This window comes from Gymnoscopelus braueri, assembly GCF_963280865.1.
Source record: "Gymnoscopelus braueri genome assembly, chromosome: 16".
Taxonomy (NCBI): Eukaryota; Metazoa; Chordata; class Actinopteri; order Myctophiformes; family Myctophidae; genus Gymnoscopelus; species Gymnoscopelus braueri.
The window spans coordinates 24,295,513-24,309,709 of record NC_137616.1 but is presented as its reverse complement, the minus strand read 5'-3'; the positions used below and the strand labels follow the sequence as shown (position 1 = coordinate 24,309,709).

The 14,197-nt window shown below is 42.7% G+C and overlaps 1 protein-coding gene across 1 annotated transcript; it reads left to right on the top strand.

The window, feature by feature from the left end:
* The first annotated feature begins 2,932 nt into the window (after positions 1-2,932).
* ttbk2b (tau tubulin kinase 2b) lies at positions 2,933-13,315 on the top strand. The gene is made up of 15 exons (XM_080453329.1): positions 2,933-3,140; positions 3,915-4,046; positions 5,256-5,403; positions 6,286-6,359; positions 6,456-6,596; positions 6,760-6,864; positions 7,451-7,516; positions 7,638-7,730; positions 7,825-7,950; positions 8,041-8,195; positions 8,958-9,138; positions 10,052-10,266; positions 10,350-10,827; positions 12,013-12,716; positions 12,807-13,315. Exons 2-15 carry the CDS (start codon positions 3,978-3,980, stop codon positions 13,159-13,161), a joined length of 2,910 nt encoding a protein of 969 aa, XP_080309455.1. The 5' UTR covers positions 2,933-3,140; positions 3,915-3,977; the 3' UTR covers positions 13,162-13,315.
* Positions 13,316-14,197: the final 882 nt, after the last annotated feature.

Genomic DNA, 14,197 nt, shown 5'->3' with positions numbered 1-14,197 from the left:
CAAAACAAAACAAAACAAAACAAAACAAAACATGGCGCAAAAGACTAAACATTACAGGAACACAAAAAAACACCAACCACTTGACAGGCAGACATACCCTCCCCAATAATACTATTGTGTGTGACAGTGTGTGTGTGTGTGTGTGTGTGTGTGTGTGTGTGTGTGTGTGCGCGTGCATGCGCGTGCATGCGCGCGCGTGTGTGTGTGTGTGTGTGTGTGTGTGTGTGCCGTGCGTGTGTGTGTGCGTGTGTGTACAGTAAATACATACTGTATATCCAGCACACTTACACTCACATCATACAATATAGTCATATCCTCTTGCCCATCGATACCACTACTCATGATGTTACATTTATTATATCAGCCAGAAGAATTTCCCATATTTTGCTATTTTTCTTTGGAACATCCTTTACCCTGACAATCGTACTTTCAAAAGCAGCAGTTTTTGTCATGAGTTTCATCCACTCTGTAAATTCTCAGACTCTTACAGTTACGTAAAATAAGCCTGGCTGCTACAACAAAACCTGTTAATATTAATCCCATCTTACAATACATTTAACATAAATGCTATATTTCAAAGCAATATAGAATTAAAAAGAGATAATTCTATAGTTATTTCAAAACCTTTCTGGACAAGCTAAACATATATGTATTCACAAAAAGGTCATATAAAAGAGACACATTACCATGCAGCAGACATAGCAGGGAATATGATTTACTAATTACATTAGTAACTTTACATTAAAACAATATGAATATCTGTGAATTCAAATACTTTTTTACTTCTTTGAAATTAAGACAAAATCATTAATTAATCTTCTCAAGTGAAACACAATCACAAGATGTCTCTGTTTGCTTGAAGTATATCATGTGTTTTGTAGTTGACTTCATCTGTTGTGTGATGGAATGTTCTTCCATTAAGACCAAGTATTCTGGGGCGAACATTAGGCAAAAATAGCCAATCTACAAGCTCACAATGTGCAATGAAACGCGTTGTGAGCTTGCAGATCGGTTACTTTCGGTGAAGAGATATGGTGTAGATGGAAAAAAGGAGTGGACCACGTATACATAGAGCCCTGCATGGGGGATCGCAGTCTTACCAGCACTGTCAGCCATCTAGCACAAGTTTAATGCAGGAAGTAATCAGAAACTGAATTATTATTGGCAGGATTGCAGGAACATCAGGTGTATGTTTGCACGTACGCTACAAGGAATTTGTAGGTGAGTTAGATGTATTACACTGAATGACAGTATTAAGAAATATTTTTACAGAAAGTATTCAAAGATATAAATATAAATAATAAATGTGAATTATTCACTAGTTTTATTCCAATATAGCAGAAAAGTGGCAAGACCGGAGAAGTCATAGTAGAAGCAGTTTGGTGCATCTGTGTGTGTGTGTGTGTGTGTGTGTGTGTGTGTGTGTGTGTGTGTGTGTGTGTGTGTGTGTGCGTGCGTGCGTGCGTGCCTGCGTGCCTGCGTGTGTGTGTGTGTGGCGATGGGTTCCCAGATTGCTGTGTGTGTGATTGATTGATTGGACTTGTTTCCATGATTGTGGTCCTATGTATTCAATTCATTTTGAAAACACAATAATACATGTCATCAACAAATGCAAACACTATTATGTACAAAGGAGAAAAAGGAAACACGGTATACCTCCTTTCGAAGGGAGTGGTAGTCCCAGGGGCCAGTGAGGGGCAGGGGGCTTGTTTGTGAGCGACACTGTCATGCCATGGGGAAACAGCTGTTAAAGTGGTGTGAGTGGTTGTGAAGATGATGGTTTTTGGAAAAGGTGTTTTTTTGGAAAAGGTGGTGTCTGGAGGGGTTGTCATGTAGCGGTAGTACAGGTAGGCTACTGGAGACAGCAGATTGCAACCAACTTTTCAGCTGACCTGCCGTCTGCCTTTGACCTTGATAGCAGAGGCAATGAACCAGATGGTGATGGATGTTGTGAGGATGGATTCATGATAGTCGTGTGGAAGTGGGCTACTGACATCATTTTTCTACAGCTGGTTGAATTTCTTGAGCTGTTGCAGGAAGAACATTCTACTGGGCCCTTTTGGTGATGGAGGTGTGATGTTCTCCTCCCATTTGAGTTCCTGTGATGTTATTGTCCAAACTAAATTCAAGTCCTTTCATGGGGACCACAGCAACTCAAGTCTTGAATCACTCCATGGTGTTAAATGGGAGCCCCTACAACAGCAGCCAGACACAACCAACATTCTTGACAGTCTATGCATTGAGCTCCAGGTTGGCCTGTGCCAGCGGGCCTAGGTGGTCAACCTCACATCTGTAGGCAGACTGGATTTGACAGATAAGTGGATGCTTTTCAATTGTAGGTCATTTTATTCAAGTTTTTATTTTATTTTATTTAGGCTATGAGCAATACCAGAGCAGACCAGGATGATGTGCACAGCGTTGTAGGCTATACCTCACGACTCTCACCTGCTCTCTGCCGCATGGATGCTCATAGCGCAATGGGATTTACATTTGACTTTGCTAAATTGCCACATTTTATTTGATTAGACCTTGCACGATGACAATTGTTTTCGTTTTAAAAAAAAAATCGTTCTGGCATTGCACCAAGAGTCTTGTTCACAGAAAATTGCGATGTATGATTATTAGCTACACTTTATGAAGTGTCAGCTCAAATAGCCTTGGAGCAGTTGGTGGACGGATCTAACACAAGAGCTGAACTGTTAGGTCCTAATAGGCTAATTTCTTCATGCAGTACGACTGACAAATGCAAGTGCAAGCTTTTTATTCTAACCAATGCATGCATTTGCAGTGGTTCTGCGGATTTTTTTTGCCAAGCCTGTTCAACTCAATAATACCGAAATTGAGCAAGGATGCAGAGGTATGCAGAAGAATGATACACCAGGAGACGCATGCCCTGCACGCCAGTGACGTCATCAATGCTGTTGTGAGGAGCGGGGCATCACATTCAGCACCACTGGTAACCAGCTAGCTTAGCGCTAGCTAGCTATGTATGCGTCCGCCACAGACATTTTCACCTGGGTAATACTAATGGACAATCGCAGCGAATGATATAACAGACAGTGGAAATGGACACCCTCGCACTAGCTGTGTGTTTTGGATTTGATACAGCCCACGTGATTGCAATGGCGCAACCAAGTAAGGTAAGTTGGGTCGGAGGTTAGCCTAGCATGCTAACAGCAGCAGGCAGCAGCAGCCGCATTGAGCATCATCAACCATCATCTCATGATCTAAGTTCTCCTACAAACGACGTGTCCATCATACAGTCTGCTACGGTCCACTTATGACACGTTTGTTGACCTGCCAACCAATGAATTGGATATTTGAATGCTGGCATGGACTCTGGGATAAAACACAATATACCCTTGATGATCATGTGCTAATGTTTGATCAAGCATCCCTGCTGCAGGACTGCTTGGTTAACGTTAGCACACAGTGATCATTAACATACAATGCATTGTTCAATAGCACTCCAAGTGATATGCTTCACGTGAATTAATATTTGGTTTAAATGTCATCCTGATGGCTTCTTTGTACGTCTTTAAATGTCTTGATGAATTGAATACACAGGACCACAATGGAAAGTTTTCCACATTGTATAAGATTTCTTAATCAAATACATGTTGGTGCAATAATGCAAAGTAATACAGAGCCATATATTCTTTATCTGCAGACTGTAAAATATTAGAAATAAAATAATTGTGTCAATAGTTGTCTATATTATCATAATATTTATGATGTATAAAAAACAATTACATGACCTATTAACATAACTGTAGGGTACATTTTCCCATATATTAAGGGTTTTCTTTGCTTTGTGTTACATAATTAAGCCTAATCATGTAATAACAAGATTTGATCAAATAAGTTTGGTACACTATGCAGGATTTTTAACCTATACTTTTGTCTTGTTTTAGTGAGAGGCCTGCATCACTGATGCCAGGTGCAGGCTCTTGTTGGGAGCACTTAAAGCACTCAGGATGAGTGGGGCTGCCGAGCAGACAGACATCCTGTCAGTGGCAGATGTGGTCAGGGAGAGATGGAAAGTGGTAAGTAAAGCTAGGATCAAAGAAACGCATACATTCACATGAACTTTAAACATTGATTTGACATAGTCCATAGCTTAATTTATACTTAGCCACATGACTGTGTTGCTAGACAATAATGTCATTTATCCACTCGCTTTTACACTTTTCAGTCATTCTGTGTTTGTGGAGTAACTCGGTGGTGCAAGAAGATATTAATTAACCGCAAGGAGGAGCCATAGAGTTAAAAATAATAGAGGGGGCACCGGAAATCCCGCCCATCCACTTGTATTGAGTTGCTCACCCAGTAGTCTCGCGTTAGCTGTAGTATACAACCCTCGTAGACGTATTTATGATTCTGACGTCTTCAATCTACGAGAGTTGTAGGGTTCACGCCCCATGGAGACATGGACTTTCTGCACTATGCCCCGTAGACACTCCAAACATGTACAAATGTGAAAATAAAGGTGCTTACCCCCAAGCCCCAAATGTTAACTGGCTCTAGCCAGACAACTATTCCACAATCTCTGAATGCTATATAGAGTCTGGAACTACAACTCCCGAAATCCGATTGAGCAAACTGGCACTTCCGTTCACGAAAATATATTTTAAAATATCTTTACATTTTATTATTTTATTTCCATTTCTGCTAAGCAGCAAGCTAAATATACTTAGATGATTTGTATTTATATTAGGATAAATTTGCGTGACTGTAAAGACGAAACGGAAGTGGGGAGGAGGCTTCATATCCGGTTTAAATTCTAATCATGATCAGAGCTTCCGAGTCCCAGACTGTATGCCGGAAACATTTGAAAATTGTGGGAGGCAACAGTCTGGTAACGCGAGAATACTCACCCAGCGCATACTCCTAAATCACCCCTTTTTCCGGGTTGGGAAATGTGACGGGCGGGGCCTATTTGGGGCTTCTGTGACACGATTTGCGTCACGGAGGTGACGTGTTTTGCGTCACCTCCATGTGCAACCCCGTGCGCAAGCTCGTGAGTTGAGCCCATTGGTCGAAACTGTTTTAGCTCGTTCTTGACAGTGGCCCAGGCAGTTTTAAGCTGCAGTACTTATGAATGGCCAGCATGTCCAATGCGCTTCAATGCAACCTCTGGGTTCTGGGGGCTTGGGAGGAGCGCCCCCAAAAAACACACTCGCCAAGGTTTTTCTTCTACATCAGGTGACGCCTTCCCATTTATTCCTCCTCCTCCTCCTCTTGTGTTTCTGCAGGTGAAGAAGATTGGCGGGGGTGGGTTCGGTGAGATCTACGAGGTTTTAGACCAGCTAAGCCAAGCCAATGTGGCCTTAAAGGTAGAGTCTGCCCAGCAACCCAAACAGGTCCTGAAGATGGAGGTAGCTGTAATAAAGAAACTCCAGGGTGAGTATAGTGTCTGTACTCTGTGAAGGGGGGCGGGGGGGGCTTTTAAATGTACAGAGCACTGCAGATAAAGCGTCATCTCCTTTTGGGATATCTTCATTTTGCCATTCTTGGAAGAATCTAAACTTGCCTAGTACAAATACAATAATATGGTTTAAAAACATACAGCCATAAGCATACGTGTTAACATGATTTACTTTACTGACCTTATTTATTCAGGTCTTGTGTAATCTGGATGTATAGATAGTAGGCCCGTAACGATACAGTAACTGCATCGATGCATCGTTTTGAATTTTCAACGATCTACTATATCGATATGCAAACAGCTAAATATCGTATCGTTTGACTTTGTATCGTATCGAATCGTTTTGCAATGCAAATAATCGTATCGAATCGTTCTGCAATGCAAATAATCAATTATATCAAACTAAGTACTTTTAAGAAGAAAAAAAGAGAAAGAGGGGTTTATATCCAGTATCCAGGTATTTATTTTTCACACAGAATTTTTGGGTAAATAAATAGTTACTATATCGATTTTAAGTCATTGAATCGAATCGTATCGTTCTAAATTAACCTGTCCTGTATCGTTCATGTATCGTATCGACTAAATCACTGAATCGAAACATATCGTATCGTTCTAAATTAACCTGTATCGTTCATGTATCGTATCGACAACCAAGTATCGTGATACGTATCGAATCGTTGTTAAAATGTATCGTTACACCCCTAATAGATAGATAGATAGATATGGTTGATTGCAAACAGGATATGAATTTTACATATATGAATATTGCACATGTTCACCTCTCCCACACTTTGGGAAGTACTGATTCAGAGTATTCAAGAAGCAGTCATCACAGCTTGTCTTACATCTCATCTTAGGTAAAGACCACGTGTGCCGTTTTGTGGGCTGTGGCCGAAATGATCGCTTCAATTATGTAGTCATGGAACTCCAGGTAGGCTCTCTGTCAAGGTATTCAGCTCATTTTATGACCACATACCGTTTCATGTTAATGATTGTAATATGTTAACACTGTTTTCCACATGTGTAGGGGAGGAATCTAGCAGATTTACGCAGAACCATGACCCGTGGCACATTTTCTACCTCCACCACACTGAGGCTTGGTAGACAGATTCTGGAGGCCATTGAAAGTATCCATTCTGTTGGCTTCCTGCATCGTGACATCAAACCCGTAAGTTGGCCTGCTGTTTAGAATCAGAATAATAGATGGAAATGGGCACAGACAGAGAATGACTTTGCTGAATTGGTATTCCGTTATTATTTGTCATTGTCACAAAGTGAATGTCTGTTTTTCACTTTCAATCTGTGTACATCTGTGTCTTTAAATCTTCCAGTCTAACTTTGCCATGGGCCGACTAGCCAGCACATGCAGATGCTGCTATATGCTTGATTTTGGCCTGGCCCGTCAGTTCACCAACTCCTGCCAGGAAGTCCGTCCAGTAAGTATTTGGGATTGTCCCCTACTTAAAGGGTAGTTTGGATATTTTTCTAGGTTTCGTCTTGTTACGAACCAACACTGAGGGCCCGCGATATTTCGAGTGGCCGAATAGCATTGGCCACGCCTCCAGGTCTTAAGTTAAGATATAAGACCTGGTTATTAAGACGTGCAAAATTGGACCCTGGGGCTTTGTCAAATGTAGTAATGCAAATTGCAATCCATTAATAAAAATCCAAGTTCAAAACAAAGTGATGGCGAGAAACCTTTACATCAAAATTGTGTTTTTATATTAATTATATTTGGTTTTATGTCAAAATCCTTGATAGTGACTTAACAATGTCATGTGTAGAAGAATTATGGTTGAATTGCACCTTATGTTGTTGCTATGTTGTTCACCCATGTTCTTCTGACCATCTGAATATCACAGAGTCACAATGCCATGGTGTAGGTCCTGGCATTTATTGTTTTGGGTACAGCTTAGTCCTGTGACACAAACCGTTCCTTTCTTATCTTTGTAAATAGCTTTTTTTTTGTTAAAGCAGCATGATTCTTTCTCTTCGGCTCAAAATGTCCCTCTTCCCTCTTAGCCTCGTCCTGTGGCAGGATTCAGAGGCACTGTGAGATATGCTTCTGTCAATGCACATAAGAATAAGGTGAGATTCATTTGGACCCAATCAATATGCTGCTTTGCGGTCATTATAATTGTGCTATCTCATCTCTGTTCTCAATTGTAGCACTTTCGCGCTACTCATCCTGGTGTGTCTGATTCCGCAGGAAATGGGTCGACATGATGACCTCTGGTCTCTCTTTTACATGCTGGTTGAGTTCATGGTTGGACAGCTGCCCTGGAGGAAGGTTAAAGACAAAGTATGTAGTTCTATGTATGGCTTCATCATCTTAAAATGTAGAGAGCCACAGTATGTGTCTGATAAAATTCTCTGTTTTTCCCTTCTCTTCTTAGGAGCAGGTAGGAAATCTCAAAGAGACATATGACCATCGACTTATGCTTAAACACCTTCCCTCTGAGTTCAGTCACTTCTTGGATCACATCTTGACTTTGGACTACTTCACTAAACCGGACTATCAGGTAGACCATCAATTTGATCCCACACTGCATGTACCTTCTTTGTGTTTTTCCCCCCCACATTAATGCAGATGTGTTTTGGCTTCTCGGCAGCTCCTGATGACAGTGTTTGAAAATGCTATGAAGAGCCACAACGTGTTAGAGAACGACCCATATGACTGGGAGAAATGCGGCACAGAAGATATGCTGACAATCAGTGGCTCAGCAACCACTCAGCAGCTGACCCGCCTAACGCCAGCCTACATGGGGTAACTGTACTAAGCAGCTCTGTGATGTTAGCTACATGTATGATGTTTTCCCTATTAGCGAGAAGTCTATTGTCTCTGATGTCAAAACAACCATAATTAGTTCTAGCAAGGAAGGAACCATTGCTCTTTTTTTTAAAGGACCGTTCCAGTGCGTCAGTGTGTCTGCCATGTTTAGCTTATTGATTACAACTCACCATACAATATACATGACTAAACATTACTTCAGACCATCTTCCAAAACATCTTGTGGTTCGTTTGGTCTTCGAGGAACAATGTTTTTATATTGTATTGCGCCTTTATTTTTTGACAGATTTAAGTTATTTTGTAATGCAATGGGTTGATTTTACAAGTATAGATGAAAATATTCCCTGAAGAAAGTCTATGTGCTTATTAACCACACAGTTTTGCTAAGCTAACATTTACTTACGTAATTATTCTGGTACAAGTTCGGTTGAATGTTAATGACATGGTACAAAATGTAACTAAACCGACAACATCCATGACCTAAAAAAATGTAGCAGTTAAAGACAAGTGTCTGTTTATGTACAACCCATTGCCATTTGTTTTTGCCTAAGTCAAAATTCAATCTGATTTGCTAGATCCAAGTGTCAGTAGTATTGTACATGGCTTTTGTTTTTAAATAATTGCACTGGCAGAGACCCTTGAGAAATGGGTGCTCTACTTTGCATTGGGAAAGTAGCAGACAAAGTGACCGTCCCAACTCCCCCTCTCCTGTTTCTCTTCCTCCTCCTCTATCTCCAGCATGGCCAACGCCTCGGTGCTGCCTGGTGAGGGGCAGCGGGAGAACACAGAGGACGTCCTGCAAGAGCGCCTTAGCGACGCCGACAACTGTCCCCCCATCCCCACACCCACAACGCCAGGGGCCGATGTGTGGGAGGAGATGGACCGCAACCGTAACCAGAAGCAGCCGGTCGTCAGGAAGGTTGGTAGGGGGGGATCTGTAGGTGTTTGAAAACATTCTTTCTTATTTATCACACTTTCTGTGCAAGAGGTCTTAATGGCCCCCTCCAGCCAATTTGACCCTTTTCCCTCATTCTCTTTCACCAAACAATCTTTCTCTGGCTTGAACTTATGTTGTGCCTTAGCAACACTGGCGGACTAGCGAAGTCAATCCACAAAGGTGTTGTAAAGTGTACTTGCAAATGTTTCCACAAACACAATGGCATTCATCCTTTCTTTTGTTTGTTAACGTGTAGGAAGATATTATGCTGACCTGGCTTCTATGTAGAATTTACTTATTCTTTGTGCAAAATCAACTACAGTAGTGCAAACCTCAAGTTGACAACAAAATGTTTGTTGATAATCAGGCTTCTGATTAACCATATAAAGTATTTTTGCTCTCAGTTTTAACAGCATTACTAATTTCTTGCCATGCTTTTTTTTTTATCTGTACCCGTCTCTCCATTATTTACACTTTTCTTCTGAAAATGTTTTTTTTTCAGCCACTCAACAATAAAACTTGAAAAGCTGTGAGAAGCTTATTTGCATGCTTTTTATGGTGGTTAATTGGTTGTCTACCTATGCAAATCATCATGAACATGCACATTCATCCAATTTAGGAACAATCGTCATTCATCGTCTTGTACAAAATCAAGGGATCTCTGCATGTTTTGTGTATTCCATGTTGGTTTTTCATAGGCTCTAATTTCAAGAATGAAGTAAGACAATTATTTTGTGAATGAAGCCCAATGTATAGCACTACAGGTTGGCATAGAAAAACATGAAATAGCTGAATGTCGCAAAAAATACTGGAGGGGGGGGGGGGGCTTTAATGGATGTTATCCTGTTCTGTGGTGCAGAGATGGTGTAGTGGTTAATCCATCTATTCTACTCAGGTGGTGAGTGAGGACGAGCACAGTCAGAACCAGGGAAACCAGAGTCCCAACACCGGCTCTGTGCAGAGTTCCCCCAGACGGGTACGTTCCGAGACAATGTTCTTGGACCGGGCTGCTCCGTTGCTGCGCAGGATGAGACACAGCCAGAGCTTGGCGTTTGAGAAGAAGCTGGCACCGGAACCCAAGCCCACCATCGAGCGCTTCTTGGAGGCCTAGTGAGTTCTTCTGTTTGTAGGCATGTGTAAATAAACGATAAATGTGGGAGTAAAACTCACCCCAAACACCTCTCTCTTCTCAGCCTTAAGCAGCACCCAGTCCTCTCCCTGGTGGGGGAGAAATCCCTTCCTGAGAGGCGACCCGGTGAGCAGACGCCCATCCGCGATGAAGAGCACACAGCCGCAGCAACCCCTGACCAGGAGGAGGGCGCGGCAAGTAGCGGCTTTGTGGCAGTGAACCTCAGTCCGGTGCCACGGGAGGGAGACTCCCAAGAATGGGTGATGCTGGAGTTGGAGCCAGGCAGCAGCTCTGGAGCCACCAAGCCTCCAGCAGGAACCCATTGTCAGGACAAGGCAGACGCTGGGGTCCAGTCCTCTGGACCCCAGCGTCCTCTGACACTCCAGTCCTCTGAACCCGAGAACGGACAACCCACATCAGTTCCCAGCAGCCCTGTTCTGTCACACATGGCCATGCCCGGCACATGGCTACTGGGACACAGGAGGCTACCAGGGATACTGGGACAGATGCCGTCAGTCCTTCAAATGAGCAGAATGGAACAGGTAAGGAGGGCAGGCATGTTGTTGAATGTGAAACTGAAATGCACACATAAAGTAAAAGAGTTTTGTTCCAAAATGAGTTAACCACTTGAACCCTGGCATCCCAATTTTGAGCATGTCATTATAGCCGAGAAAAATAAAGAAAAAAACACTTGAACAATTTGAAAAGTTTCGAAAACTGTAAATCTTCAAGGTCACAACGAGTTGCAGTGCCTCGTGATTGTTTTTTGGGAGTGGTTAACAAACATTGGAAAATAATAACCTATCCGTGAAAGTCGGGGGTAAAAAAAAAATATATATATTTTAATTACTTTTAAATGTTTTGATAATAAATCGGTCAAATCAGGCAAAAATCAGAATTAAGTAACATAACCCTAACCCTAAAACCGAAATAAGGTAGCCATAAACAGAAAGAAAAGTATCAGAATCCGCCCAGAAACCGAAAAATTCCGTGTGCGCGCAACGGGTCCCACGATGCAGGGGTGCATCAGAGGAATCTCGCCAAGAGCGCTGATCAGCCCAGAACCGGTGCTGACTGTATTCTAAAATGTACTGTATTTTAAAATACACTTCTAATTGAAGTTCTGTAATGCTGTCAATTACTGATGAATATATCTAATGTAATACATCATATACATACAGATTATCACCTGGGCATTTTCATTGCCTACGTCTCGGCCTTGCCTGACGTTGGAGGGCAATAGCGAATGTCAGGCAATTAGACAATAAGAAAATAGCATTTGATCATCACTAAGTAAATTGGTAGTGTAACATTACTGTCAACAATAAACAATTATAGTCCTGATAGGATGTCCAGACAGTGTGGGGAGAGAATTGATTGTGTTTCTGTGTTGTTTCCTTTGCACCAGAATAAACTCGAGTGTCTCCTCAACCGATAATTTTACCAAATAATCTGCAGTCTTGAATCTTACTGCAGACGTGTTTGGTTGTCAAGTTTCAACAGCAATGTCGCTCACAGTGCCAGTTCAGCGTGCATTGGCACTTCAGCCTATGCTGATTAATCAGCTGCACCTACCTAGGGAAGATATTGCAGCTGACCCTTCAGTACATGGTTATCGCCCAATCTTTTCATTGTATCACCTGCTCATCCAAGGCAAATAAAGACTGGGTACTGTATGTGATAAGAATATAAAATATAGTTAGAATAACGCTGTCCTCTCTCCACAGTCCTCCAGCTGTGCACCACAGTCCCCGGTGAAAGAAAGGAGTGAGGCGATACCATTAGAGCCCCCAGCCACCAAAGCAGATGGATCTCCCAAAGAAATCTTGAAGGAAGGAGAGAAGCTGGGGTTAGCTCCCAGTCCAGTGCCAAGCCTGCTCAAAGGCCATTTAGCTCATCTGATCAACGACCCAGAGAGTGATTCTGGATTGCCTGACCGTTCCTCTGAGCCCAACCAGCAGCCTCAGGCAGACTCGGCCGGAGGTGCAGTGGAGAGCATCGCTACGGTTTCCTCCTCCCCACCTCCACCTCTGCTTAGACAGAGGGACTGTCCCTCCTCCCCAAGGATTAGCCGGATCCCTGTGCGTGACTCTGCCTCTCAATTGGACTCTCCCACTCCCACCAGGGACATCATCATGGAAAGACGTCACCGCTGGAGCAGTCCTGTCGCTGGCTCCCCCACCCACTCACCCTGTCCATCTCTCTCCTGTGACAATCTGCCCAACGTTTTGCCCAGGGACAGGCTCTTGTCAGAACGAGGCTGCAGGTCTGAATGGCTCGGAGAAGACCCTCTCTCTCTGTCCTGCTCATCTGGTAGTAAGAGTAAGATCCCACGTCCCGTGAGCAGCCCTTTCGCACCCGAACTAACGAGCAGATTTCTGCCTCGACCACCCCCTGGGAAGCCACCGACGCGGGCGGTTGTCGACAATAGGTATGAGTTGTGTGCATTTGTAGCGTTGCAAAGTGAATATCAAGAGTTGAGAGATGAATGTTTTAATTACAGCGTGTTTGTTTTCTCCAGACGCCGGAGGTTTAGAGTGCGTGCTAGTAGCACCAGTGACGCAGACTTCCTGGCCAGCCTGACCCAGCTGATGCAGGACCGTGGCGGTATGCTCTTCAGCCCCCCTCCTCGCCCCCGCAGCACTTCCTCCTCCTTGCAGCGCTCACAGAGCTCCTCCCCCTCTCGGCAGGAGCACCGCGAGGAGCGAGGAGCTTTCCTGGTACGTAGCCGCTCTCCGTCCAGCTTATCTGGGTCCCCCCCTCCTCGGCATGCCCACTCACAAGACAGGCCTCAGTGGGTGTCAGGATCAGGACATGGCACCGGCGGAAGGGGAGCAGGGGCTGAGGGGAAAGGATCCGGTAAAGTGAGTCGATGACTGTAATGATTCAAGCCTGTAGTGGTTTTAACTGTGTGTACAGAGGCCGTATCATCATGTCCAATCTTAAGCTGAAAGCATGTGTACATATGGTATTTACTCAAGGGAATGTATTGTATGTAATGTAAAATGTATGATAAAATTTATTTATTTATTTATTTATTCATTTGTTGGATGTGTCTCTCAAAGTACTTGACGATGGGGCTTGATACCTGCAGTCAAAACAGGGAGGTTTTGAAGCCTTGAGATTGCCAACTCATACCGTATCTTCCCTTTCCCTCTTCTCTTAAGACTCCATATAGGCCTATAATGAGACCAAAAACATGATGTACTATATAATACTTGAGGGATCGGATGTAAAGAAAGTGAATAAATGTAGATATGTACTATTAGGGGGAAAACATAGTATAAATAGTATGAACTATTAAATCACACTACAATTTAGTCTTAGTGTACCAACATCACTGTTAATATACAGGACCAGGGCATGCAGTCCCTCATTGACCTCATAACTATACTTCAGAAAACTACTAGAAACTATGTTAAGATGAATCACTTGTTTTAGCATATCCACAATGTATTAGTCTGCTTTTTCTTTGCTAGAATAGATTCTGTCATGCAAAGTGTTGGAATGTAAATGCACAAACACGTAAGTATTGTAAAAGTGCACGAATATCATTGGTTATCATTGCAAATGACTTTTGTTGTAACCGTTTTGTTTTTTTATTCATTTGTACAGTCTGCTAAAACAAATCTGTATTTTTATTGAACTGGTTCTGATAAAATACACTATCATGTAGACAAGCAAAATTGTGGTCCATTCTTGTTTTATGTATTGAAAATTCTCAATGGACAATGTAAATGCACCACTTACATTGTTTGTAAATGGTGTATTTATATAAATCGTTAATTGTGCATTTATATAGCGGCTTTCTCCAAAGCCCTTCAAAATATGCATTACATACACCCATTCACACACCAAGGAAACCATGCAAGGCACCAAGTTGTTCATCGGGAGCTGTTAGGGGGTTTAGTG

Excerpts from the sequence above, each read along its gene's own strand:
- ttbk2b (XM_080453329.1), top strand. The coding sequence starts at position 3,978 with ATGAGTGGGGCTGCCGAGCAGACAGACATCCTGTCAGTGGCAGATGTG. Across the intron at positions 7,517-7,637 it reads TCAATGCACATAAGAATAAG|GAAATGGGTCGACATGATGA; the intron begins GTGAGATTCATT and ends CTGATTCCGCAG. Across the intron at positions 9,139-10,051 it reads AGCAGCCGGTCGTCAGGAAG|GTGGTGAGTGAGGACGAGCA; the intron begins GTTGGTAGGGGG and ends TATTCTACTCAG.